Source organism: Giraffa tippelskirchi, chromosome 6 (assembly GCF_054371585.1).
Source record: "Giraffa tippelskirchi isolate mGirTip1 chromosome 6, T2T-mGirTip1v1.2.pri, whole genome shotgun sequence".
NCBI lineage: Eukaryota > Metazoa > Chordata > Mammalia > Artiodactyla > Giraffidae > Giraffa > Giraffa tippelskirchi.
Window position 1 is genome coordinate 76,401,291 of NC_137280.1, and position 26,442 is coordinate 76,427,732.

The 26,442-nt window shown below is 58.1% G+C and overlaps 1 protein-coding gene across 10 annotated transcripts; it reads left to right on the top strand.

The window, feature by feature from the left end:
- Positions 1-1,564: 1,564 nt before the first annotated feature.
- On the top strand, positions 1,565-25,602 carry PPP1R16A (protein phosphatase 1 regulatory subunit 16A). 10 transcript variants are annotated; one of them, XM_081497410.1, is made up of 14 exons: positions 1,565-1,853; positions 13,623-13,748; positions 17,636-17,746; positions 18,450-18,580; positions 20,420-21,426; positions 22,476-22,546; positions 22,623-22,768; positions 23,643-23,746; positions 23,822-23,946; positions 24,032-24,157; positions 24,237-24,312; positions 24,387-24,516; positions 24,683-24,848; positions 25,029-25,602. In XM_081497410.1, the coding sequence occupies exons 5-14, from the start codon at positions 21,183-21,185 to the stop codon at positions 25,401-25,403; spliced, it is 1,563 nt and encodes a 520-aa protein (XP_081353536.1). In that variant the 5' UTR covers positions 1,565-1,853; positions 13,623-13,748; positions 17,636-17,746; positions 18,450-18,580; positions 20,420-21,182; the 3' UTR covers positions 25,404-25,602. The 10 variants fall into 10 exon arrangements, with proteins under 10 accessions (XP_081353536.1, XP_081353542.1, XP_081353537.1 ...); XM_081497416.1 differs by having other exon boundaries at positions 21,115-21,426; XM_081497411.1 differs by having other exon boundaries at positions 1,565-1,648; positions 13,607-13,748.
- The last annotated feature ends 840 nt before the right edge of the window (positions 25,603-26,442 follow it).

Sequence of the window (26,442 nt, forward strand, 5' to 3'; positions counted from 1 at the left end):
GTCCAGATCCTTTGTAAGTTTTCCAGAGGAGGAAGTCACTTGGTCCTCTGGGGCACTCAGGTAGTGCCCCTGGGTGGGTGTGCATGGAGGGGAAGGCCTTCTAGCCATAGGGGTTTACTGGATACCTCTTGGGGCCATGCTTTGAGAATACATCTCTGTGGATCATGGTCCCCGCCCAGGGGAGCCTGGGAGGACCACTTGGCATCACCCTGGGCAGGAGTGAGGACAGCTGTGTTATGTGTGGGTACACAGGGCTTCCCAGTGCCCTGTGGCTTACACTAGAAGGAGGGAGATGCTCCCCAGGCTGGTGGGGTCTGGCCTGAGTGGAGAAGGGGCACTCTGGGAGGAGTGGAGGCTGAGCCCCATGAAGCCTGTGGTGCCAGCACCCCCTGCTCAGGCCTGGCTAGAGCCTCTAAGTGCTTTACCAGGCACAGGGCCTGGCCCAAAGGTGCGGCCCTGGAAAAGTGTGTTTGGCAGCAACCCTGAGACATGGTTCTCCTGGTCCCATACCCTTCTGTCCCCTCACCTCCTCCCTGGCCCGATCTGTGTCTCTGCCTCTCAAGTGCTCTGTACCCTGCTCTGTATGCTACCCCAAAGCCTGGGTTCCCCCTTGAGGAGGACTGGGCAAGTTTGCACAAGGGATTTATCAGGCCCAGGATACCAGCAGTGGTGGGGTGTTGCTATTAGAACCCCCAGACCCAAGAAAGCCATGGAAGCACAGGGACACACTTTATATCACTTTACTCAAGATTTTTCTTGGGCAGCAGCAGCACTCCCTCTGCCCAGTCCGCCCCCAGTTATACCCTTAGAGGGCTGAAAATCTGGAGCCTACAGTGGGTGCGCTGCTCTCACTGAGGTGCTAAGAGAAGGGATGGGGGATGGGTGCTCTGGAGGAGGAAGCCTGGGGCTGAGATGATGTTGTTGGGGTACTACACTGCTAACTCCATTATCAGATTCTTCAGATTTCATCTGGCTTCCTCTGGACTCCCATGTCACCTCTTCAAGTCCTGTCCGTTTCCAGGTTCTTGTGTCTCCTAGCCCAATTCAGTCATTGAGAGGTCTTTTTCTCCAACACGTCTAAGTCACCGCTTTTCCTCCACTGTCCCTCCCTTGCTTCCAGGATAAAGTCCAGCTCTTGGTTTGGCGTTCAAGGCGCCTCACGTCCCGACTACTCTTCGCTGACCGCAGATACCCCACCGAGCGGGCCCCGCCCTCCTAAACCACCACCTCAACTGTTCCCACCTTGGCGCATGCTCTCCCCCCGTAATGCCCCTGCTTTGTCGAGTGAACTCAGACCCTTCCTTAAAAGATCAGCGTAATCAGACGACCACCCTCCTGGTAAACTTGTGACTACTTGTGCTTCTCGCCCCAGCAGACCCTCCCCTGTCCGACCCGCCATCACTGCCCCCTGCCCACGCGGCGGTCCGCAGCCTCCCGGGTAGCTCTGGGCAAGCCCTGCCCCCGCGCGCTCCGGCCCCGCCCCGCGCAGCGGCTTCCGGCCCTGGGGCGCGCGGGCCGGAAGTTTCGCGTTGCCATGGCAAGGGCCGGGCGCGGGCCCGCCCCCGCGGCGCCGGGAGGAGAGCTGGGCAGAAGGACCCGCGGACCTGCTCCGATCGGCTGCGAGGTGGCTGCTGGCGCGAGGCGGAAGGTGAGGCGCGGACTTCCGGGGCCTGCGGGCGGGCGGGGAGGCTGAGAGGCCGGGATCCCGGCGGGAGGCCGCCCAGGCCCGGCTCGGCGCCGCTGCTGAGGGTCGGGAAGGCTCCTGGAGTGGCGGCCGTGAAGGCCCGGCCGGGGCCCTGTTCGCGGCTGAGCCGAATGCGGGGTTGTTTTCAGCCGTGTAACCTGTTGGCCAGGTAGGCAGCATCAGTTACCTCCGTTTCAGCTGAGGATATTCGGGCCTGCGGAGAAGGGGCTTGCCAGGTTTCGTGTGTGCTTTGGAGTGAGGCCAGAGGAAAAACCTGGGCCTTTCTGGGCTAAGTTCCTAAACTTCCAGGGGTTCCAGTGACCTCTTTGTGGGGATCCTGGGCTCCAGGCCACAGATTGGTGTCCGGGCGGGAATAGCCACCGCTGTGCGGCGAGCGCCGGCCCGCGCGTCTTCGGAGGCGCTCTGGCCTGGGCGGGAATGTCCACGCCAGCGGGCCCCCTCCCTGTCCTGCAGTGGAGGCTGAGGCGACAGTGGGGTTAGTTTCCGTGGGTGCGGAGGCGTTCCAGGTGTGGGGGAGCGGGAGCCAGGGCCGAGCTCTGGCTAGCCCTTCCCAGAGCTCTGGGCCTTCCTTTCCCTCTCCCGTCCTTAGCTTGGGGGTGGAGTGGGGGCCCGCACTGCTCTTCTCAGCCCCACTCTGCTCCCTGAGATGCTCCCTGGCGATGCTGGGGGCTCCCCCTGGGAGAGCTGTGGAGGGCCTCTGTGCCCCTGGCTGGCTTCTTGGCTTACTTTAGTGGCAGCGAGGGGAGCCCTAGGTTGGAGAGAGTCGCCTCACGGGCAGGTGGCTCCCTGACGGATCCTGGACCGCGCTGGCCTCGCGATCCTTGCCTAGGGGGCGCTCTGAGCAGCCAGCTCCCCACCTGCCTCCCCTGTGCCAGCGGCTCTTGCTCAGAGCTGGGATGGAGCAGCATCAGTAGGTCTGTCCTTCCTTCCTTGTGGGCTCTCCGCGGACCTGCCCTGGCTTCATCCCTCACCTGCCTGGATTCTGCTCTCCCGGAGGGTTCCTGGGCTGGCAGGCACCCAGCGAGAGGCCCTGGTACCTGTGGGCTCCACGCTGGGGTCTGTATTCTAGGGATTTCTGAATCTCACTGTGTGCAGCTTTGGAACCTCAGTCTCAGGTGAGCCTGTGGTGACCCAGCATGGCATCTGTGCCCCAAGAGTTCCCCACTCCAGTGCCTCTGCCCCAGTCCACCTGTTAGCCAAAGCAAGATGTCTGGGTGGTAGTGTCTTCTCTTACCTCCAGCCTCCCTCAGACTTCCTCCTTAGTGGCCCAGATCCTGGCCATCCTGTCAATCTCTCCTGCCAGCAGCCTGTACCTCCTTCTGGGATGGGAGCCTTTGCTCCTGGCCGCTCTTCCGGGCTCCGACTCAGCGCTTTGACTCCATCCTTCTCACCAGAGTGATGGGTCTGAAATGCAGATCTGATCCTTGTCCCTGCTGAACATCCTTCCTCAGAGACTGCAGGACAACACGCCTGTCTTTGCTCACTCACCCCCATCCTGTGCCCCTGCCCCACTCCTGTCATCTTGCCATGTGTGTTGGGTCTCCACCCTCCTGAACCCCTGCAGTAGTGGTGGAGGAGGCGGGGATGGGAGAGAGTGAGCCTCCGCCTCCTTTCCAAGCTCTGTGTCCTTAGGAACAGCCCTGCCAGCACATCAGATTGAGAAAAAAGGAGAGAGAGGGACAGTCAAGTCTAATTCCACAGACGCCTGGGATGGCAGGGGTCAGGGAGGAGGAGGCGCTCGGCTGCTAGGCCCTGTGCTGGCCATGTGGTGAGGCCCGCCGGCAGACAGCGAGTCTGGGCTGTGTGCTTCCCAGGCGGCTGTGACAGACACAAAGATTGCCAGGACTGCCCGAGACCTTGGTCATTCTTTGATCTGATCACTGCTGTTGGGTGGGTTTTATGTGGGGTCCTTTGTAAGACTCACCCCCACCCACCCCCAGAACCTTCTCCTGTTTTGAAAGGAGTAGCAGGTGAGCCCTGGGAGCCTCCAGGACTCAGGTGAAGCTCCTGCAGACCCTTCCCACCGTCTGGGAGGTCTGGATGGCCCTTCTGCGCTGGCAGGGCATGCGGCCAGCTTTGCTGTGGCCACGGGCCTCCTGCGTTTGCTCCGGGCTGCGCTCAGGGCGAGTGGGTACTGCATGTGTCACCATCGCTAGCTCTGCATCCCAGTGCCGAGCCCAGCCCTGGGACAGCTGCACTCACAGCTGAGTGACAGTTCATCCACCCAGTGGCTCAGTCCTGGGCTCGGAGTCACCTGCATCTGCTTCTGCGTCATCCCTCAGTGTCGGGAACCCATCAGCTCCTGCGGTCGTGGGTACTTCCTGCAGGTCAGGCCCGGGGCTTGGGGAAGAAAACAGTGACTAGTGCCAACAGTGGAAGCGGGGTGAACACACAGCAGAGTGATGGGTTGACTGCAGGGGACCTGAGGAGGCAACGTTTAAACTGGGATCTGAGCTTCAGGAAGGAGGGAGCTATGCTGAGATCTTGTGAAGAACTTTCCAGACAGAAGGCACAGCTGACAGAAAGGGGCGCGACGATGAGGTGTCGGATAGGGGTCGGCAGAGCTTTTCCATGAAGGGCCAGAGAGTCAGTGTTTCAGGCTTTGCAGGCCATGTGATCCCTGTGGCAGCTATTCTGCCGTTTTGTGGAAGAGCAGCCACAGACAATATGCAAGCGAATGTGCTCTGTTTCCACAAAACTTTATTGACAGACCCTGAAACTTTAATTTCACATAATACTCATGTGTCACCAAATATTCTTTTTCTTTTTATTTTTTTGCCAATCATTAAAGTCAAAACCATTTTCAGCTCATGGACCATACCAAAACAGACAGTGGGTCAGTTTACCAGCCCCTGTGCCAGACACCAAAAAGTGCTGTGTCTTAGCTCACTGAATCCTCGTAAGAACCTTATAAAGAAGGTACTATTATTCCATTTACAGATGAGGAAACTGATTTCCTCAGAGGTCAAGAAACTTGACCAGTGCCCTCAGCTCCTGGCACTTTAAACCCAGAGTGTGGTTCCCGAGCTCAGCTCCCAGCCTCTGTGGTATGGAGCTGAGGTCCCTGAGGTGCAGGAAGCAGGCCAGTGCTGAGTGGGCACTGGAGAGAGGTGTGGGAGGAGACAAGGCCAGGAGGGGCCAGATCATGCGGAGTTAGAGGCCAGGGGAAGACTTAGGTTGTATACTTTTATTTTTTTACATCCAACTTTATTGTGGTGTAGTTTATGTATAATAAAAGGCACCTATATAAAATAATTTGGTGGGTTTTGATAGATGTATGCTCCTTGTAAACGCCACCATAATCCAGACACAGAGCATTTCCCTCATCCCTGAAAGTCCCTTTCCCTGTGCTCAGTCCTCTGTCCTCCCTGCCCCAGGCAACCACTGATCTGCTTTTGTTTTTATAGATTCATTGTCCCTGTTTTCTTTTCCTAGAATTTCACATAAGTGGACGCATACAGGATGAACACTTTTGTGTCTGACTTCCTTTCGCCAGACAGGACGTTTTGGAAATTCAGATTGCTTGCATGTCTCCATAGTTCATTCTGTTTTTCTTGTTGGACAGTTTGGTATTCCATTGTATAGGTACACTATTTACTCTATACACACACCTGTTGATGGATATTTCGGTTCCTTCCAGTTTTTGGTTATTGTGAATAAAACTGCTGTGAATATTCATGTCTATCAGTCTTTGTATGGACATACACTTTATTTCTCTTGGGTTGAGATGACAGAAATGATGGTTGAAGTGCGTACTTGTATTTCACTCTATACAAAAATGCCACAACTATTTTCTAAAATGGGAAATCATATTACATTCCCAGTTGTTCCATGTCCTTTTGTCATTCTTTGAAAGTTCAGCCCTTCTTGTGAGTGTTGATGGCTTGTTGTGGCTTGAGTTGCCATTTCCTAATGATGAATGGTGTTGCACATCTTTTCATTTGCCTGCTTGGCCATTTGTATATCTTATTTTGTGAAGTGTCCCGATCTTTTACCCATAAAAAATGGGTTGTCTCATCAAGCTTTAAGAATTCCTTATATGTTTAGGGTGCAAGTCCTTTGCCAGATACAAGTATTGAAAAAATGTCCTCAGTCTGTGGCTTTTTAATTTTGTCACCAGTGTCTTAGACAGATACTTATAATTTTGATGAAGTTCAGTTTGTCATTTTTTTTCTTTATGGTTTGTGCTTTCTTTAATGGTCAAGAGGTCAGGGGTCATTGTTTTCCTTGGATATCTGGGCATTCCAACACCATTTTGAAAGGCCACCCTCTCCCCATTGTGTTACCTTAATTCCATTGCTGACAGTATGTGTGGGTGGGCTTCTGGATTCTCTATACATTGATCTTATTGCTCATATCCTGCAGATTTGATTATCTTAGCTTTAAAATAAGTCGAGGTCAAGTATAATGTAGTTTTCCAATTTGGTTTTTCTTTTTCAAATCATTTTGGCTCTTCAAGATATGATATAGTTCTATGTAAATGTGCGAGTTGGCTTGTCAGTTTCTCAAAAAGAGCTTACTGGGATTTTGATTGGGATTGTACCAGAAGCTAGGGATCTGTTAGGGGAAGAATTGACATTGTAACAATGTAGAACATGGTACATATTTCTCCATTTATGTAGGTCTCTGTATGTATTACCTATTGCTGTAAACAAATTACCTTTAAACATTATGACTTAAAACAATGACTTTTTCTTCTCTCACAGCTGCCGTGGGTCAGGAATTGTACAATGGCTTGTCTGGGTGGTGCTGGTTGCAGGTCTCTCGCTGTGGTGGGGATGCTCCGCCAGGCGGCTCCCTGGGGGCGGGCGAGGCTCTTGGCCCCGCCCTCCCGGCCGCTGGGCAGCCTTACCCCTCAGGCCCGTGAACCGGAAGAAAGCGAGCAAGCGAGAGACTGCACTGCCCTCCAGGACCTGGTCCGGAGCTGGTACCTCCTGGTTTCAGGCTTTGTTTCCGCTTGTTCCTTAGAAGTGGTTAACTGAGTCCAAGTGAAGTGATTGATTAACTGCGTTCAAGCCGTATTGAGGGGAAGTAATGGCACCCCACTCCAGTACTCTTGCCTGGAAAATCCCATGGATGGAGGAGCCTGGTAGGCCACAGTCCATGGGGTTGCTAAGAGTAGGACACGACTGAGCGACTTCACTTTCACTTTTCCCTTTCATGCACAGGAGAAGGAAATGGTAACCCACTCAAGTATTCTTGCCTGGAGAATCCCAGGGACGGTGGAGCCCGGTGGGCTGCCATCTATGGGGTCGCACAGAGTTGGACACGACTGAAGCAACTTAGCAGCAGTAGCACCAGCAGACCAGGCTCTGCCCTTAGCAGCCAGTGTCAGCGCCCATTCCGTCTCGAGACACTAATTTTGCAAATGATATATTTAACATTTTACATGTTCCAATCCTTTGTTACTAGTTCAGAGACATAAATTTGATTTTGGCGTACTGGCCTTTGTATCCTGCAACCTTGCTAAATATATTCATTTGTTCGAGTAGCCCTATTATAGATTTCTAAGGATTTTCTACAGATCTTTCTATATGCCTCCTGCATCTAAGGAGTTATCTTCCTTTCCATGTGTATGTTTTTTATTTCGTGCCTTAGTGCGCGGGCTGGGGGTTGAGTGTTGAGTAAGAGTGGTAGGAGTCGATGCTCTTACCTTGTTCTCAGTCCGGAGGGTTTTATCAGATTGAGAGGTTTTCCTTTTATTCCTAGTTTTCTAAGGTTTTTTTTTTTTTTTTTTTTTATCATGAATGGAAAAAAAATAAAGAAAGAAAAACAAAAATCATGAATGGATACTGAATTTTTCCAAGTCTTTTTCTGCTTCTATTGATTTGCTTGTTTATTTTAAATAGCAAAGTATGGAGTTTCTTTGTGGGAAAGTTTTTAATTAGAAATTTAATTCCTTTAATAGTTATAGGGCTGTTCAGATTTTCTATTTCTTCTTGACCCCATTTTGATAATTTGTTTCATTCAGATAATTTACCCATTTATCTAAGTCAAACATGGCAATTTTTTTTTATATATATAAAGGGCCAAATAGTAAATATTTTAGGCTTTTCAGGCCATATGGTCTCTGTTGTGATTGCTCAGTTCTTTGTGTAACACACAGCAGCCACAGACCATACGTGAACAAATGAGCATGTTTTTTTCTAATAAAACTTTATTTACACAAGAGATAGTAAGCTGATTTGATCCATAGGCTGTAGTTTGTTGATCCCTGACTTAAGTTGTTAAGTTTATGATCATAAATTGTTCAGAACGTTCCCATTTAGTTGTCTGTAGGGTCTGTAGTGATAGCCTGTATTTCTTTTACGATTTTGTTCATTTTTGTCTTCATTTCTTGATCAGTTCAGTGAGAGTCATATTGATTTTATTAATATTTTCAAAGGAACAACTTTTAGTTTCAATATTCTCTTTTTGTCTGTTTTCTTTCTCTTTGTTTTGGTCTACAAGGCATGCGGGATCTTAGTTCCTTGACCAGGGGTTGAATCTGTGGCCCCTGCAGTGGAAGCATGGTGTCCCAACCACTGGACAGCCAGGAAATTCCCCATTTTCTGTTTCATTATTTTTTGTTCTTATTATTAATTCCCTTCACTTACTTAGGGTTGAATTTTCTCCTTTTTTTCTAGCTTCTTATTAAGTTGGAAGCTTTGGTCATTGATTTGACCATCCTTATTATTTATGTATTCAGAATTAGAAGTTTTCTTCTAAACCCTGCTTTGTTTTATTTATTTATTTTTGTTTGCTCTGGGTCTTTATTGCTGAGCGGGGGCTATTCTCTAGTTGTAGTGTGTGGGCTTCAGGAGTTGCAACTTGAGGGTTCCAGAGCACAAGCTCAGTAGTCACGGCTTACAGGCTTTCTTGCCCCCTGGCACGTGGGATCTTCCTGGACTAGGGACCAAACCGTGTCCTCTTCATTGGCAGGCGGATTCTTTACCAGGTGGATTCTTCCACTAAGGAAGTGCTAAACCCTGCTTTAAATGCATCTAAGTATTTGATGTGTTTTCATTTTCATTCAGTTCAAAATATCTTCTACTTTCCATTTTGATTCCTTCTTTAGCCTGTAGGTTATTTAAAAGTATGCTTTAAAGTTTCCAAATATTGGGGAACTTTTCCAGATATTTTTATGTTATTGAGTTCTCGATTAATTCTGCTGTGGTCAGTAAACATTCTCTATATGCTTTCATTCCATGTAAACTCGCTGAATCTTGTGTTGCATTCCAGCATGTGGTCTGTTTACTTGAATAATACATTTGCAGTGCTGTGCAGCTATCATCACTCTCAATGTCCAGAACTTTTGAATGACCTGAAACAGAAACTCTGTCCATTCAACACTATTTCCTTACACCACCTGGCCCAGCCCCTGCTTTCTGTGTCTGAATTTACCTATTATATAAAAGGAAATCATACACGTGTCCTTTTATTTGATACATTTCTGACATGTGGGATTTCATTCCTTTATATGGCTGAATATTCCATTGTGTATGTATATGTGCCACATCTTATTTCTTCATCTGTCCATTGGCATTGGGCACTAGAGTTGTTTCTGCTTTGTAGTAATTGTGAACAGTTTTTCTGTGAACATTGGTGTGCAAATAGCTGAGTCCCGGCCTCCAGTTCTTCTGTTTGTACACCTGGAAGTGCAGCACGCCTTTGGTTTCACACTGCGTGGTAGGCAGAGTGATGTTTTACTCTGCACGCGAGTGCAGTGCCCTGTGGTGCAGACTCTGGAGACATGTCAGTCTTTCTGTCTGCAGAGCAGATGCAGACATTGTGCACCTGCTGGCCCCTCACGGGACCCTGGATGAGCAGTCAGGTTCAGAGTCGGGCAGTGTCCTGTGTTTCCAGTCTGCTGCAGAGTTCCTGGCCTCAGGCCACTCCAGACGCCTCTCCCTGCGCAGCCCTCTCCCTGCGCAGCGTCGTGTCTCCCCCCGCCCCCCGCCCGTGGGGCCCTCACCGTCCTTCCCTCTCACGTCAGGCACCTGTAAGCTGACCGTTAGCTCTCCTTGGTTCGTGGGGACACGTGTATGCTCCCGTGGCGATCCAGAGCCCACGCATCGCTTCTTCTAAGGCTGTGAGGCCTCGGCGCCTCTTCCTCTCGTAGCTCTTGGCCCTGGGCTGCCTCAGGCCGAGCATCCAGTCAGAGAGCAGACCCAGGGTCACAACGCTGCCCTCTCCAAAGCCCACTTCCGATATTCTGGTTTGGACACTGCTGAATTGACAGGCCTTCGTTTCCAGACCGCACGGGAATCATGAGGCTGGTGTGGCTGTGGGCAGCAGGACGTCGAGCCTGGAGCCTGGCCGCTGGGAAGGTGTGCTGCTCAGGCTTCTGGAAGCCGTCCTTTCTCCTCTTAGCTAAGAGAGAGCTGGGCTTTTACCCCCTCTGTACTGTGTGGCTTGTGGGATCTTAGTTCCCCGACCAGGGATTGAACCCAGGCCCTCGGCAGTGAGAGTGGCCAGGGCTGGGATCTGTCCTTGGTTCTTTTGACATGCAGATGCCTCCAGCTGCCTAACTTCTTTCATTTGGCCATCTAGACTTCTCACACCTTGCTGTGAGTTGGTCTTTAGATTTCTTTAGGGGCTGGGTGGCTGAGGGAAAGGCAATGGAGGAGGGAGCTTTGGGGCTCCCCTGGTTTCTGGTGAGGGACTCTTCCAGATTTTCCAGCCCCCACAACACTCCTGCTGAGCTTGCAGCCCCTTTCTCACATGGTCCAAATGACCTCCAGTGCATGCAGCCCCAGGCAAAGGGGGCTGCCAGCATCACATACACACATGTGCCAGTGTCCTGGGGTCATCGTCCCTCACAGGATGGAGGCTGGGCAGCTGTAGCTAAGCCATGTCACGTTTGTAGGTCACAGCTTTGAAAGAGCTTCACTTTCCTGTGGGAGTCTGAGAAAGGACTCAGATCTCACAGGCAGGTCAGAAGGGCAGCTGAGGCCAGAAGGTGAGCAGGACTGAGCGCCCCCAGCAAGAAAGAGGGCTGGGGAGCCAGAGAGGAGACTCATCACAAAGCCACAGCGGGTAGGATGTTGTAGGGACCAGTGGGACAGAGTCAGAAGTCTTGCACATGTATGTTGTCATTCTGTCACTAAGTCGTGTCTGACTCTTTGCGATCCTGTGAACTGCAGCACGCCAGGCTTCCCTGTCCTTTACTATCTCCCAGAGCTTGCTCAAACTCACGTCCATTGGATCACATATATGTATAGGAACTTAATTTATTACCAAAGTGGCACTGCAGAACAACATGGAGAGAAGCAACTTTTAAATAATGGTGCGGGGACAATTGGATATAAATATAGAACCAAAAGGGGCTTCCCTGGTGGCTCAGATGGTAAAGAATCTGCCTGCAATGCAGGAGACCTGGGTTCAGTCCCTGAGTCAGGAAGATCCCCTGGAGAAGGGAAGGGCAACCCACTCCAGTATTCTTGCTGGAGAACCCCACAGACAGAGGAGCCTGGCAGGCTACAGCCCATGGGGTTGCAGAGTCGGACAGGATGGAGTGACTAACACTTTATCACTTTTATGGAACAAAAATGAAATTGGAGCCTGTACTAGTTATATATTGATGTCCAACAAATTGCCCCCAAGTACAGCGCTTCTCTCCCACATCTGCAGGCTTGACTGGGGGGAAGGGTCTGCTTCTGGGTGGCTGGCTTCCCCCAGAGTGAGTAGCCTGGAGGAGAGCAGGGGTGCAGTCAGGGTGCCTTTCACACTCTAACCTTGGGTATCAAGCAAGTGTGGAAGTGCCACCACCCACGCTTAAGGTGGGGGGAACTAGGTCTACCTTTTGAAGGAAGGAGTGTCACTTACTCTGTAGGCATATTTTAAAACTCCACAGATTCCCTTCTTCACACCAGACACAAACATTAGCTCCAGGTGGACTACAGACCTAAATGTGATGCAGACTAGCCTCCTTTTAGAAGATAATATAGGAGACTTGTCTTCAGAAAGATGTCTCATCTCATTAATACTCAGACAACTGCAAACTGACCACTGCGCAAAGAGTGACAAAAAGAATAAAACCAACTGGAATGTTTCCCCATCGCTTTTGGGAGTAGAAACTGGTACAGCTTTGGAGAGCAGTGGTAAGGTCTGTTGACTCATGTCATAGCCTGCGGTTGGGGGCTGCACACCAGTGTCTGCGGACAGGGTGTTCACAGGCCCACACCCATCAGAGTGTGCCCTGGGCTGTGCAGACAGGCCCCTAGTGGGCTGTTACTCAGCCAAAGGCAGAAAGCCTGGAGCTACACACTTTGGAGTGGGTGGGTCCCACACAGTGGGGGTGAGGCAGCCCAGAGCACGGGGCACAGCTCCATTTGAAACTCCAGCCTGTCAGCACCAGCCTGAGCTCTGGAGGGGCATGGAGGTTGTTGGCATGAAGAAAAGCGAGGTGGTGATCACCTCCTACATGGAGTAGTGTAGGAGGGCTCAGAGCTGCTTGGCGCCATCCTGATGGAGTGGAGCTCAGATGGGTTTGCATCTCCATTTTATGTGTGTTGTGACTTTTGCACTTTCAGGACTTGTATTACTGATTTAAAACAGCCAGTTATTTTATCAGGGAAATGGATTTATTTCAGAGGAGCAAACAACTGCAAGTCAGGACCTGTAGCCCATAGGGAACCACAGGCAAGTGCAGAGGACAAAGGAGAGGAAACTTACAGAGGAGAAGGGGAGTGTGAGGGGCTGTTATGAACAGAGCCCTTTGGAGGAAACTGGGTGTGGCGGCTTCTCATTGGCTGCACTGTTGCCAGGTGGGGAGAAAATCTGCTTTCCTCCTGCCAGGTAGTGTTGTAGTAACCTTGCCCCTGTGCGGTCTGCAATTGAAGGGAAGTGACAGGGTATGAGAGTGCTCCCTTTTGGCCGCTGGACTCCATCTTATTTCATTTGTTTTATTTTTATTTATCTTTTTGGCCCCGCCCCATGACTTGTGGGATCTTAGTCCCCCAACCAGGGATTGAGCCTGGGCCCCCTGCAGTGAAAGTGTGGAGTCCTAACCACTGGGGAGGTCCCCTGCCTGGATTTTTAAATAAGGTTTCTGTTTATTCATTTTCACCGTATCACACAATAAAAAGATTTTAAGAAGCCACCCCGATACCCTGCGGGAGGCTGTGTGGAAAAGCCCATCCCAGGCACAGGGATCCCCGTCCCTCCAGGCTTGAGAGGCAGGGCGTAGGGCGTGCAGGGCCGACAGGAGGTCCAGCCTGGCCTGATAGTGGGGCGGTGGGCAGGGCCGCTGAGGACCAGGCTGGGAGCGGGCCCAGCCCGGGATTCGATGGGTTGGCTAAGCCCCATGGACCATTTCAGGCCAGAGGTGACTGGGTTGAGGCTTGCGTTTTCAATGCCCCGGGGCTGAGTGTGGAGAGCACTGGACCCCAGACTAGGAGCAGGCAGCAGGCAGCAGCCCTGAGGTGCAGGCCCAGAGGGGCTGGGCAGGAGTGGGCTGAAGGAAGTGGCCCTGAGGTACAGGCCCAGAGGGGCTGGGCAGGAGCGGGCTGGAGGGAGCGGCTCTGAGGTGCAGGCCCAGAGGGGCTGGGCAGGAGCGGGCTGGAGGGAGTGGCCTGGGCTGGTGCCCGGCTTCACCTTCAGTGTGGTCACTGCGCCTCCAGGTGAGGGCCAGCCGTGCCCTGTGCCTCCCTACACCTGCCTACCTGCCCCCAAGTCCTCAGACCAGCCAAGTGTCTTTCTCTGGGCCTCTTTGCCCACACTTCATTTGGCCTGGGTGCTCCTTCTTTTCTGGAGGTGGGCACCAGGTGACTGTGTGGGTCGCCTGCCGCCCGTCCCTCGGAGGTCCACCTGGGAGGAGCTGCGGCTGTGGCGCTGTGGGGGGTGGTTGTGGGGTGAAGGGGCAGGCACCGCGCGAGGCTCTGCCGCGGGGTCCGGCACATTCTGCTGCCTGGTCTACAGCCTGTTTCCTCTGCAGGACAGAACGCTGTGGGTGTGCTGAGACCTGTCTCATTCATCGAGAGGCTGTGCTTTTGGCGTCAGGTCTTCATGGTCCCGTCTTCACCTGTCATGTGTGGATGCACAGCTTGGGGCGGGGGTGAAGGTGAGTGTCTCCATGTGTGCGGCCAGCCCACCATGTTCAGTGAGACTCCCTGCTCTGCTGAAGGGTACTGTCGTAACTGCGTAGCCGCTTCTGGACTCCTTTCTGTCCCCTCGCTCTGTTTCTCTAAGTACTTCATGTTGTCCTTTTTTACGGTTTTACTGACAAGTCTTGCCCTTTGGCGTTCCCTGCTAAATGGAGAATTAGTTTGAGTTTCAAATAGAACTAGTGGGATTCTTGGGTGAATTTGGGGAGAAATGGCATCGTTATGGTTCAGCATCTTTTGACCTCTACGTGTGGTCTGTCCCTTTTGGTTGTTCTCTTGTGAACATTAAGAAGTTTCAGTGGTCTTCTGTGTGGAGGCCTTGCACATCTTTTATTAGATTTATTCATACACGTTGACGCTTTTGGACATAAATAGTGTCGTTACAATTTTATCTTCTAACTGTTGTTGGCTGGCGTTTACAAATATAATTGATTTTTGTACATCAGCCTAGTCTCTATCACTATTGCTGTGTTCTTATATTCTCATAGTTTTTTAGGACTTCGCAGGTTTTATCGTACGCCATATGTCATTCTCAAATATTGAGTTTTTTCCTACCCGTCCTATTCTTTCATATACGTGTGTGTGTGTATATATTTTGGCCTAGCATCTGGCTTGTGGGATCTTAGTTCCCCAACCAGTGATTGAACCTGGGCCCCATCAGTGAAAGCACCGAGTCCTCACCACTGGACCGTCAGGGACGTCCCTCACCCTGCCTATTCTTACTGCTTTTATTGCTTTTTCTTGCCCTGTTGCATCAGCTAGAACCTTCAATACAATATGAGTAGAGCTAGTGGTAGCAAGCATCCTCGTCTCCTCCAGTGGTATTTGTTGTTTCTTGAATTATGTTGAGATCATCACTCTGCTGACAGGAAGGGGCTGGAGCAGAGAGCTGGTGCTGGGAGCCTGGGTCCTGGGTCCTCCCCAGGGTGCCGGAGGGCCCTGGAACGGGGGTGGGGGGGGTGGGTGGGCACCGAGGCCTGGGAAGGCCCTGTGGTGGCTCCGTGGTTGCTGGCTTTTTCATAGAGGTGGATGTCCTTTTCTGGTGGCTTCTGTCTTGTCAGGAAACATGTCAGCAGCTGAATGTGAGGATAAGGGAAAAGGGAAAAGAAGGCTTTGGGGCTGTCAAGTCTGAGTGTCGTCTTCAGTCCGCAGCTTGGCTGGTATGTTCCGACTCGAAGCCATCGTGTTGGGCCAGGCAGTACTTTCCCACAAGCTCAGGGCCTGGGAGCCTGTGAGGCTGAGCTCGAAGCTGCTGTTTGAGGATAAGACAGGCTGGGGCTCTGGGGTGCTGCGGTCAGGAGTGAGCTGAGAGAGGGTGGCGGCAGAGAACCCAGCTGTGGAACCGAAATGAAAGTTGGGGGTTGGGGGAGTTCTTGGAGGTGATGGGGTCCAGGGTACCACTCAGGCCGAGGATGAGGTCATCACCGAGGGGCAGGGGCTGAAGGGTGGTCCACAGGGATATTGAGACCACCAGGAATTTGGACCTGACACAGCTATGGGGCACGATGCCCACACAAGGGCTGGGGTGGGTGGTCGGTGCAGCCAGTGGACGTGTCAGCCAGGACTCAGGGGCTTGCAGGCTGCAGTGAGGAACGGGGTGGCACTTCCAGGCCTGGGGGTGAGGTGGGGAGAGAAAAACCAGCCCTCAGAGAAGGCTGGCGGGAAGGGAGAGAGCAAAGACTGAGCTGTGCCTGACTCTGGGGGGGTGTCAGGGCTGGGAGCAGGGCCACTTCTCTCCTGGAGTTTGTGTGCTGCCTGCCTCGCATGCTGGGAGAGGCTCTCGGGTGGCAGGGCCCTGCCTCGGGACTGCGGCCGAATCACGTGAGGAGACCACCTGCGTGCTGGGCGTGCTGCCTGCAGGGTGGCACCTTGGCTGAGCAGGTCGAAGGTTCTCTACACTTCAGTAGGCACTCAGTAGGTACGTTCTCATGGCTGATGCCCTCAATCTTTGTGATCCAGCCGTGGATGCTGTCCACAAGTGGGCAGGGCTCTCCCCACACTGGTGTGTCCTGCTTCCAGCTTGCCTGTATTGATTGATTATAGGCCTGGTGTTTCCAGTGGAATCTGTGCTCCGTCTCTGTGTGCAGCCGTCGTAACTGATGTGAGGACCACTTTGTTTTGTTTACTGCAAGTGTTTTTACCCAGTTGACCATCCTTTTTTTGATTTTATAGGCTTTGTTTTGTTTTCACAGTGCGGACATTAAAAAAACCTAGCAGGATGGGATTTGTTAATTTCCCTTTTGGTTTCTGGGTTTTGTGTCAGGCTAGAAAGGCCCACCCCTTACTGGGGCCACATGGATGGTCCGGGCCTCCTGCGGTTGTCCCTCTGCACGGCTGTGTCTGTGGTGCGTCCTGCCCTGCGTGCCCCCTGCAGACCCCTCCCAGCCCTGCACAGTGCCCCCGTCTGTGCCTCTGCAGACCCCTCCCTTCCAGACCCTCTTTCAGGGGCGCCCGTGGCCCTGCTCACCTTGGATGCTCCCCATCCCACTTCTCGGGGGCCTCCCTCCTCCATCTGCCCCTTGCTGGCCCTCCTCCCGTGGTGCTCCCCTGCCCCCCCACGCCCCCCCCCGTCAGGCGGGCATGTGGGTCCCCACGTGTCTCCTTCCGGGGCCTCCGCTCCGGAATCCGATCACACCTCTCATGCATCTGGAAGCCTCTGTGGCTCCCACAGCCTGTTGGGCCTGTTCCGTCCCCGCCCCCCCAGGCCTGGCCGGATACCTGACAGCCGAGCTCACACCTGCCCTCCCCAGACAGAGCACTTAGCATTGTTTTGAGGAGATCTGCCCTCACGCGGCTCAGAAGCCAAACAGCAGGAGTGGCCCGAGCTCTCCACGCCCCGCCGCGCCCCGCCGCCGGCACCACCGGCACCGCAGCCCTCTGGGCCTGCCTGGGTGTCTCTTGTTGTCCTGTGTCGCTGCTTCAGGTTTAAAGGTGTATTCACAGCAAAGCTGTGTCTCACGTACAGACTTTGAGTCCCTGGTTCTTCGCTGAACACTGTTTCTTAGTGACCTTTCATGGTGGTGTATAGGTAGCTCCCTCATACACCCCTCAGGGCCTCACGTCATGACCCTGAGGTAGACGAGGAGGGCTTGAGAGCTGCTGTGGGTCTAGCCTCTGGAGCATTTCAGAGCCGGCCTGCTGGGGGCTGCTCTGCACACGTGTTGTGATGATGGCGCCCTTGGCAACACCCCCAGACCCGGCCTTCCGTGCTTGCCGCGCCAGCGTGGGCACCCCTGCCCACTGTCCAGCCGCTCGGTCCCAGCCCCTGCCTTCAGCCACTCACGGCTCCGCAGACTGTCCCCCCGCAGCCGGGGCCACCCGCGCCCCCAGCCTGCCAGGTGGATCCATCGCGGGGCCAGCACAGGGCCCGGGTACCGCGGCCTCCTCCTCGCGGTGCCAGCCTGTGCCTGCACCGAGGCCCGTGCCCCTCACCCCACGCAGGGCCCCCCAAAGTGGCGCGGCCAGACAAGGGTTAGGAGTCGGGCCTGTCCCCAAGCAGCACTGACCCAAGGCCTCCCTCCAGGTTCCGGCTCTCGGCCCCAGGGACAGGCCCGGCAGGCACCCCCGGCAGACTCGTGCCCTTGGCAGCTGCTGTGAGGGGGGGATTGGCGGCTGCTGTGAGGGGGGGATTGGTGGCGTCCCAGGTGAGCTGGGCGGGGGCCGGGAGGCCAGAGTCAGAGTGGGGTCAGGGGTTGGCCCAGGATGAGGCCCGGCCACCTGGGAGTCCTGCATTCCAGTCTCTGCCTGTGACCAGGCGGGGTCAGCTCTGACTCAGGGTTTTGGCCACGGAGCCCTGGCCCCACGGCCTCCCCTGCTGAGGGCGCATCTCTGTGTGACTCTGCAGGTGGTGTCGAACGGCTCACCCTTCCTGGAGCGAGGAGCACGCCTGCCCCACCGTTCACTCTTGTCAATAAAGCCACAGAGACCAGCCCCAGCAGCCAGAACCTGTGGGAAGGTGGGCACCCTCCCTCCCCACCTTCCCCCTCTCTGCAGATCACGCCCCCCCCCCGCAGGTCATAGCCCCCTCTCTGCAGGTCACAGCCCACCCCGCAGGTCATGTCCTCCCCGCAGGTCACAGTCCCCTCTCCCCTCAGGTCACGGCCCCCCCATCCTTGCAGGTCACGGACCCCCATCTCTGCAGGTCACGGCCCCCCCTCTGCAGGTCCCGGCCCCCCCATCCCTACAGGTCCCGGCTCCCCCTCCCGCAGGTTACGGCCCCCCATCTCTGCAGGTCACACCCCACCTGCCCCCCCACCCCCACCCCGCAGGTCCCGGCTGCCCTGGCGCTGGGCTCTTGCTCTGACCCTGATTCTCACACAGATGCTGGGTGTGGGCGTGAGGCAGCATGGGGGAGTCTCAGCAGAGCACCAGGGTTCAGGCCTGGCCTCAGTTTCCCAGGTGGAGGATGGAGACGCTGGAGCAGAGTGGCTGTGGGTGTAGAGGGGTCCCTGAGGCACTCAGGCTGGGCGTGGGTCTGTCCACCCTGAGGGCCCAGGGCCACTCCCAACAGACTCTGAGACCTTCCCCTGGTGCTGGCTCAGAGGAGGGGGGCAGTCTCAGTGGTCCTTCCAGAAAGCTCCTCCCACCTCATCTCACACCCCAGGCGTGGAGCTGAGAACTGGAAAAGTCGCCCATATTATCTCTGTTTGACATTCCAGGGAGTCTTGGGGCAAGATTTGTGGACTGAGGCTGCAGCTGCCCTGCTCAGCCCCCCTCAGCCTGCGTGTGGTGAGGTGGTCAGTTGCTGAGACTCTGCCGAGCTGTGCTGGTCTCTGTGGCTCAGTCAGGGGTGAGTCTTCGGCTCTGGGGGGCTGTTCCTGGACTGTGGCTGGAGGAGGTGGCACAGAGGGCAGAGGCTGGGTGGGGGGGAGGGCAGAGGCTGGGTGGGGGGGTGGGCAGTGGCTGGGTTGGAGGGGCGGGCAGAGAGCTTAGACTTAGCCGGGCGCAGGGGCTGGGCACCATGCTGCCTTCCATGGAGACGCTCCCAGGATGGACGCCCACTGCCGGGGGTCCCTGGACGCCGATGGGTCACCTTTCTCTCAGGGGAGGCAGTCCAGAGGCCCAAGGTCATACAGAGACTGCCCTCAGGCAGCTTCCTGCAAGGAGCACTGCTGAAGGAACCCAGAGGGGACCTGGGGTTTCAGGCAGGTGGGCCCCCAGAGTGGGGGTGAGTGCCCGACTCCACCGCTGCAGCCCAGCAGGCCGACAGCATCTCCAGCACTCACTGCCTGCCGAGGGTGTGGGGACCACAGGGAGCAGGTCTCTGTCGAGCCCCCGCCCTTCCTGCCCCCCTAGGCAGTAGGGGTAGGGTAGGGGCGAGGCCCAGGCTGGCCCAGGCAGAAGGCAGCTGGCCTCACTCCTTCCTTGTGGTCTTGTGGGGCAGGCTCTTCAGGTTGGCTTCCCTGGCAAGCCCCGAGGCCAACTCCAGAGAGATGCACGTCCCACATGTGGGCAGGAGGGGGTGCCCAGTCACTCCAGGGGAGCATGAGGGACCTGTGAGAGGCCAGCAGGGAGGCAGAAAGCCCTGCCACACCTGGGTCTGTCCTGGGCCTCGTGCGTGGGGAGCAGGCAGAGGCAGGACATGGAGACTGGGAGACCCAAGCAGGCAGTCTGGGCAGCTCCTGTGCCGGCCCTGCAGTCAGCAGAGCTGGCCAGCAGGGGGTGGGCTGCCCGGAGCAGGGGTGTTCCCTGGAGAGCTCGTTCCTGGCCTCACTGGTCCCCCACCCTGTCCCCAGGAAGCCTCTGAGGCCTGGCTCACAGAAGGGATAGCGGAGTGCCGGCCAAGTCCAGGGCCAGGCAGACCCGAGAAGTGAGGCTCTGGGTACACTGGGGTCCCTGGGCTGCAGAGGTCTGACCTGACCTGGCCCAGGACGGTTTCCTTCCAGAAGGAAGGGACACTCACTAGTACAAGTCTGGTCAAAGGAAGGCTGGTCAGTCTCTAGATGGCCAGGAGGTCTGTCCGAGTGGGAATGGGGACTCCCAGTGGGCAGGCTGAGCTGCGGGGGGCACCTTCTAGGTGGAGCCCAGCCACGGCCTCCTGAGCAGTGTCCTGAGACCGTGCCCAGTGACCACACCAGGGGTGCTGGGCAGGACAGTCCGTGGTGGGGATAGTGGGGCTGTGCCCCAGCCCGGCTGCTTGCCCGCCTGTCTGTCCTGATAGCTCCCAGGCCAGGCAGGCTGCTGCGCCCATGTTCACACGCCAAGGCTTGCATGTAGCTCAGGACAGCTGAGGGGGCCTGAGCTAGAAAGCCTGGCACAGAAGAGGCCCATACTCGGGCGGTGAGCAGCTCATGGCCAGGACAGGCTGTGCCCTCCACCCTCTGCAGCTGAGGAGCAGGGTGGCCTGGGCACCCTCAGGAGGGCTGTAGGCCTCACAGCCCTCAGGAGTCTGGCAGAGCTGCAGGAGAAAGTGACCTTGCCTAGCCCAGCCCGAGGGCACACGGGTCAAGGGCCAACGTGGGGCCTTGAGGGGCCGCCCTGCCGGAGGCCTGCTGTGAGCGGGCGTGCTGCCGAGAAACGCTGAGTGTGGGGCCAGGATGCAGGCGTGCAAGGCTCTCTGTGGGCAGGGCGGGGCTCGGGGTGGCCTGTCCCCATCCAGCGCTGATGCCTTCCTGCTTCCTTCTCTCAGGCTGGCGGGAGGGAGCACCTGCCTGTGCAGCTCGGCCACTGGCTACTCCAAAGGGGGCCCTTCCTGAAGACACGGTTGCCGGGCCCTGGGTGCCCTGCCTGCCTAGAGAGCATCAGCCCCGGGCGCCGGGGGCCAGGACCCAGGGACTCTGGACACACACCTGACCAGTGGCTGCCCAGCCCTCCCTCCTGCCGCACCTCCTCTTAGCATTGACCCTCAGAAGGCTGGGAGTGCTGGGGGGAGGCCGGGGAGGAAGGCCCGGCCATGGCTGTCCCAAGACCCCACCTGGTCTCCTAAGACTGTAAGACAAGGGCTCTCTGGGTTCCCAGGGGTGTGTGCCCTGCCCTGCCCCTGTGTGAGGAGCCGGGAGCTGCAGCCTCATCATCTGCGTGATTAGCTTCAGACCCTGGACTGACGCTGGCCAGGTCCCGCCTGCTTCCTGCAGGGTGTGCTCCTGACCCCACACGGGAGGGAGGCCCTGCCCATCAAGGGGACAAGGTGCTCGGGCCCCAGGAGGCAGGCTGCAGGTGCCCTCCCACGCTGCCTTTCTGCTTGGGGCCCGCGGCCCTCACGCCTGCCCGGTCCTGGTCACAGTGTGGGGCCTCCTGACCCAGCCTTGCCAGGCAAAGAGGCCACGAACCTCGGGAGGGGATGCCCCCGAGGGCGCCACTCCAGCCAGCTGCCCCCCACCTCAGGCCCAGCCTGGCCCCCACGCTGCCCCGGCCAGTGCCCCCTGCAGCCCCCCTGGCAGGCAACCCCCGCCATGGCCGAGCACCTGGAACTGCTGGCCGAGATGCCCGTGGTGGGCAGGATGAGCACACAGGAGCGGCTCAAGTATGCCCAGAAGCGACGGGCCCAGCAGGTGAAAATGTGGGCCCAGGCTGAGAAGGAGGCCCAGGGCCGGAGGGGCCCAGGGGTGCCGCCACAGGACCAGCCGCGGAAGCGGGTGCTCTTTCCACCCAGTGTCACCCTCCTTGAGGCGGCTGCCCGGAATGACCTGGAAGAAGGTGAGTGTGGCTGAAGTCCGGGCCCGCTTGGCTGGCAGCCCTGTCCCCACTCCTCATTCAGGCCTCGGGAGCCGCAGCCCCCTGGTGGGAGCCCAGGGCAGCCTGCAGAGAGCCCTGTTGGGACTGGGGCCGAGGCGGGGTGGGCTGGGAGCCGCTGCCTTCTCTGCTTCTGGCCAGGGTGCTAGGAGTTGCCCACGACGCCTGCCTGACTGGGTTCTGAGCCTCTGCTTCCATAAAGGACACGCACCTCCACCTCCCCCGGCAGATTAGACCCAGGGTGCAGGGCTGCCCAGCAGGCCCCCCTCAATGCCTGCCCTCAGCTCTGCTTCTGACTTCTCCCTTCCCCCTCGGAGCCTTCCTGGAGGACAAGCTGGGCAGGACCGCCCTCCTGCCACTGCCCTGTGCCCACACGCTCAGCCTCTCTGCCCTCCCAGGGAGGCTCTGAGGGCTTCTTTTGTCTCCCTCCAGGGCGGGGCCACTACTGTGGCAGCTCGGGTGCAGAGGGCAAGGAGGGGCAGGGCGTGCCTGGAGCGGGGAAGGGGGGCTGGGCACGGCAGCTGTGGGTCAGCCAGCAAACAGGAGCTGTGGGCAGGGGGTGCAGCTGGGGAGGGCCAGACCTGGGTACCCTGGGCCTTCAGTCTTGGCCACCGAGGTACAGGGGGTGGCCTGCAAGTACCAGGGGAGGGTTGCGTGTGTGTGCATGTAAGGCTGGGGGAACACGGGACCTGACCGAGGGATGTCTGAGGGTACATGCCTGCCCTCAGGCCTGGGGGGCCCTTTCTGGGAGGAGTCAGAAGGCTGGAAGGCCCTATGGGGAGGCATTCTGAGGCTGAGGCTGAGGCAGGGGGTTGCTGTTCTTACCCTGTCTGGGGCCCCAGCCCTGAGCCCTCGGCCTGGGCTCTGGGGTCCCTCCTGCCTTCTGTGCTCCTCTGCTTTCCTGGCTACAGCACAGCACGTGACCTGGGTGCCCTGGGCAGGGGCCTGAGCAGGATGCACGGGCCTGCGGTCAACTTCTGCTCCCGAGCCTGACCGCTCTGTCCTCCCCGCAGTCCGCCAGCTCCTCGAGAGTGGGGTCAGCCCTGACCTGGCCAATGAGGACGGCCTGACGGCCCTGCATCAGGTCAGCCCCGCTGGCAGTGGGAGGGGAGGCCGGGGCCACGGTGGGGGCTCGGACACTCAGGCCACGTGCTCCGCAGAGCTGCATCGACGACTTCCGGGAGATGGTGCAGCAGCTCCTGGAGGCTGGGGCCCAGGTCAATGCCCGCGACAGCGAGTTCTGGACACCGTTGCACGCCGCGGCCACCTGTGGCCACCTGTGCCTGGTGGAGCTGCTCATTGCTCGGTAGGGCCCGCTGGGAGTGTGGTGGCCGGAGTGGGCATCTCTCTCAGGCCGGGGCAGGCAGGACCTTCCCTGCAGGGGGCGCTCATGTGGGGAGACAGCTCAGGCTTCTCCCCTGGGTCTCCATCTCCACTTGCCCTGGCGTGCTCTGCCTGCACCCCCCGTGCACATAGCTGGGGCCCGCAGAGGCCAAGGTGCTGCCTCTGCAGGGAACTGGCACCCCGCAGGGCAGCATGGTGCTCCGCCCGCGGGAACTCCCCGAGGCCAGGCCTTGACCTCCCATTCTGGTTGTCTGACCTTCCCAAGGTCTGTGCAGAAATGCTACTCTGGTCAGAGTCACAAGGGAGGAATTGGCAAGGGGATACCTGGACACCAGTGTGGGCCGTTAACAGGGAAGGCAGAGCAGGGCTGGGCTGCCTTGGTGAATGGAGAGCATGGTCAGCTTCGCCAGGAGCCCCACCTCGGCTGGCCTTGGAGGGCATCGGTGGTGGGTGTGTCGGTGGATGACCGTCCCCCCACTCACACACAGATGCCTGGGCGTGGGGAGGGGTGGATGTGCAGCCCCCAGCCCCACTCCACTCCTCTCCACAGAGGACACCCTGCTCCCTGCAGAGTGCCCGGGGCACCCAGAATCCTGGCACCCCTTGGGGCAGGTGGACCCACTGGACACATTCACGGGAGCCAGGGGCTGGGAGCTCAGACCACCCGACAGTCCAGCAACCCAAGGACAGATGCAGGGGCATCCAGCGGGGCTGCCTCTCACCTCAGCCGAGGCCTGGGCCCTTTGGACACAGCCCCATAGGGTGCGGCCCGAGGCGGGGGCCTCCCTCCCGGCACAGGGGCCTCGTGACCAGCACCCTGTCCATCCTCTCCACAGTGGTGCTGACCTCCTGGCAGTCAACACGGATGGGAACATGCCCTACGACCTGTGTGAAGATGAGCAGACGCTGGACTGCCTGGAGACAGCCATGGCCAGCCGCGGTGAGTGCGGGCCGCCTGGTCCCCGGTGGGGGAGGGTGCGCTGGGAGAGTGAGCCCTGAGTGCCCCGCCCTGCAGGCATCACCCAGGACAGCATTGAGCAGGCCCGGGCCCTGCCAGAGCTGCACATGCTGGAGGACATCCGGAACCTGCTGCAGGCAGGGGCGGACCTCGAGGCCCCCCAGGACCACGGGGCCACGCTGGTGAGGACGCCGCACCGGACCCGGGCGGGGGAGGGTGCTCCCCGCAAGCGGAGCCTGGACTCAGGTGCAGGCGGTGTGCCTGCAGCTACACATTGCCGTGGCCAACGGGTTCAGCGAGGTGGCTGCCCTGCTGCTGGAGCACCGGGCCAGCCTGAGTGCCAAGGACCGTGACGGCTGGGAGCCGCTGCACGCAGCGGCCTACTGGGGCCAGGTGAGCGGCCACGGGCGGCGGGGCCTGACGAGCCTGCAGGCTCCGCAGGCCTCAGCAGCCCCGTCGCTCCGGCCCACAGGTGCGCCTGGTGGAGCTGCTCGTGGCACATGGGGCTGACCTGAACAGCAAGTCCTTGATGGACGAGACGCCTCTCGGTGAGCCGGGGGCCGTGTCCTCGCGGTGTAGGGGGCACGTGGCGGGACCCATGACCCTCGGTGCTCTTCCGCAGACGTGTGCGGGGACGAGGAGGTGCGCGCCAAGCTGCTGGAGCTGAAGCACAAGCACGACGCCCTCCTGCGCGCCCAGGGCCGCCAGCGCTCCCTGCTGCGCCGCCGCACCTCCAGCGCTGGCAGCCGTGGGTGAGTGCCCGCCCCTTCCGCCAGGCCCCCGCGGCCCCGCCCCGTGGGCTAGGCCCGGGGCTTTGTCCCTGCTGAGGTCAGCTGGCAGCCCAGGGTGCCTGCTGGAGCCGGGGCAGAGTGCGCAGGGAAGGCGATGTCTTACCCCACCCTCTCCTTGCGCCCCCAGGAAGGTGGTGAGGCGGGTGAGCCTGACCCAGCGCACCAGCCTGTACCGCAGGGAGCACGCCCAGGAGGCCATCGTGTGGCAGCAGCCCCCACCTGCCAGCCCCGAGCCATCAGAAGAGGATGAGGACCGCCAGACGGACACAGAGCTCCAGCCGCTGCCCCGGGAGGTGAGCCCGGCCTGCCCACACACCCTGGTGGGGCCAGTGACCCTGTCCTCAAACACAAGAGCAACACGCTCGGGGGTCAGCTCTGCCCCCACCCTTGTTTCGCCTCCTGGACCACCGTGCTGCCTGGGGCCCCAGGCCAGGGGGTGCCTGCTGATGGCCTCCGGGCCATGCTCCCCACAGGAGGAGGACCCCGAGGAGGCCAGGCCACATAACGGCCGAGTGGGGGGCCCTCTGGGACGGCACCTGTACTCCAAGCGGCTGGACCGGAGCGTCTCCTACCAGCTGAGTCCCCTGGAGAGCGCCTCCCCTGATGCCCTGGTGCGCGCCAAGGCCCACCACACCCTGGCAGAGCTCAAGCGCCAGCGGGCCGCTGCCAAGCTGCAACGACTCCCACCTGAGGGGCCCGAGGCCGCTGAGGCTGGCCTGCCTGTGGACACTGAGGCCCCCCAGCCGGCAAGTGGCTGCAGGGCGAGTGGAGACCCGCCCCTGCTCAAACTCTCAGCCCCCTCAGAGGAGGCCCCCGTGGAGAAGAGACCGTGCTGCCTGCTCATGTGAGGGGCTGGTGGCTGGGGTGGCGAAGGTCCCACTGCCCAGCCCTGGACCCCTGCTCTGCGTGCCCAGTGCGTGTCCCGGGCCAGGCTGCCAGCCTCCCTGAGGCACAGACCTGGGGCAGAAGCTGTACCTGGGAGGCACCTGGCTGCAGAGACCTTAGTGTTGTTCTATGACTCTCGATAAAGGGCTATTCTGCCACTGCCTTGCGTGTCTCAGCTGGGCCTCTGTTGCCAGCAGGGAGCGGCTGTATTGCTGGGCCTGGGTGCGCCTGCCCCATGAGCACCCGAGGCCCATAGCGCACGCTGGGGCTCGCTTGGGGTGCCCAGCCTCGCGTGGGTGTGGGGCATATGCCCATCAGGCAAGAAGCCTGGCCCTTCAGCACCCTGCCTTCCAGGCTCCTGGAGGCCCCTCTGTAATACTTTGCTTTCTTGAGCGGAAGAAGTAGCTTTGGAAGGATACTCCTTGGGGGCCAGGGCTGAGGGTATCCTCGTTGGAGGGCAAGGATCCTGGCTTAGAAGAGGAGAGGGTATTTCCCGTAAGGATCTTGGCCAGAGCCAGCAGAGCAAAGTGGTTCAAGGCTCATGTCAGAAGCCTCCCTGTCGGGGGTGGGTTCCCGGGTCCTGGCATGCAGCCCTGGGGCCCTGGCTGCCAGCTTGTGCTTGGGCTGGCAAAGAGGCTCTGAGCTGGCCAGGCATGATGCGTTGGGATGACAGGGCCGCTTAGGGGCCTCACTTGGGAGGGCTGGGGTCCTGCCAGCTTGTCTGTCCCTAGCAGGTTGCTTGGCCTGGCGACGAGTGCTGGGGGCCATGGGCTGGGGTCACCCCCTCTGCTGGACACTTAGCTGGTCAGCCTAGGGTCCGCGGTCCTGCCCTTCCCTGAGCATGAGTGGTTGGAGGGGTGTCCCCAGCAGAGCAGGGTTGGGGGGAGGCTGCAGGTTAAATTTAGCGTGTGGGCCGGGGCGGCTGCCCAGGGTCCACTTGCCACCACAGCTGCCACTTGGGCCCTGCTGCCAGGGGGCGGGAGGAGGCGGGCTCCGCCTGAG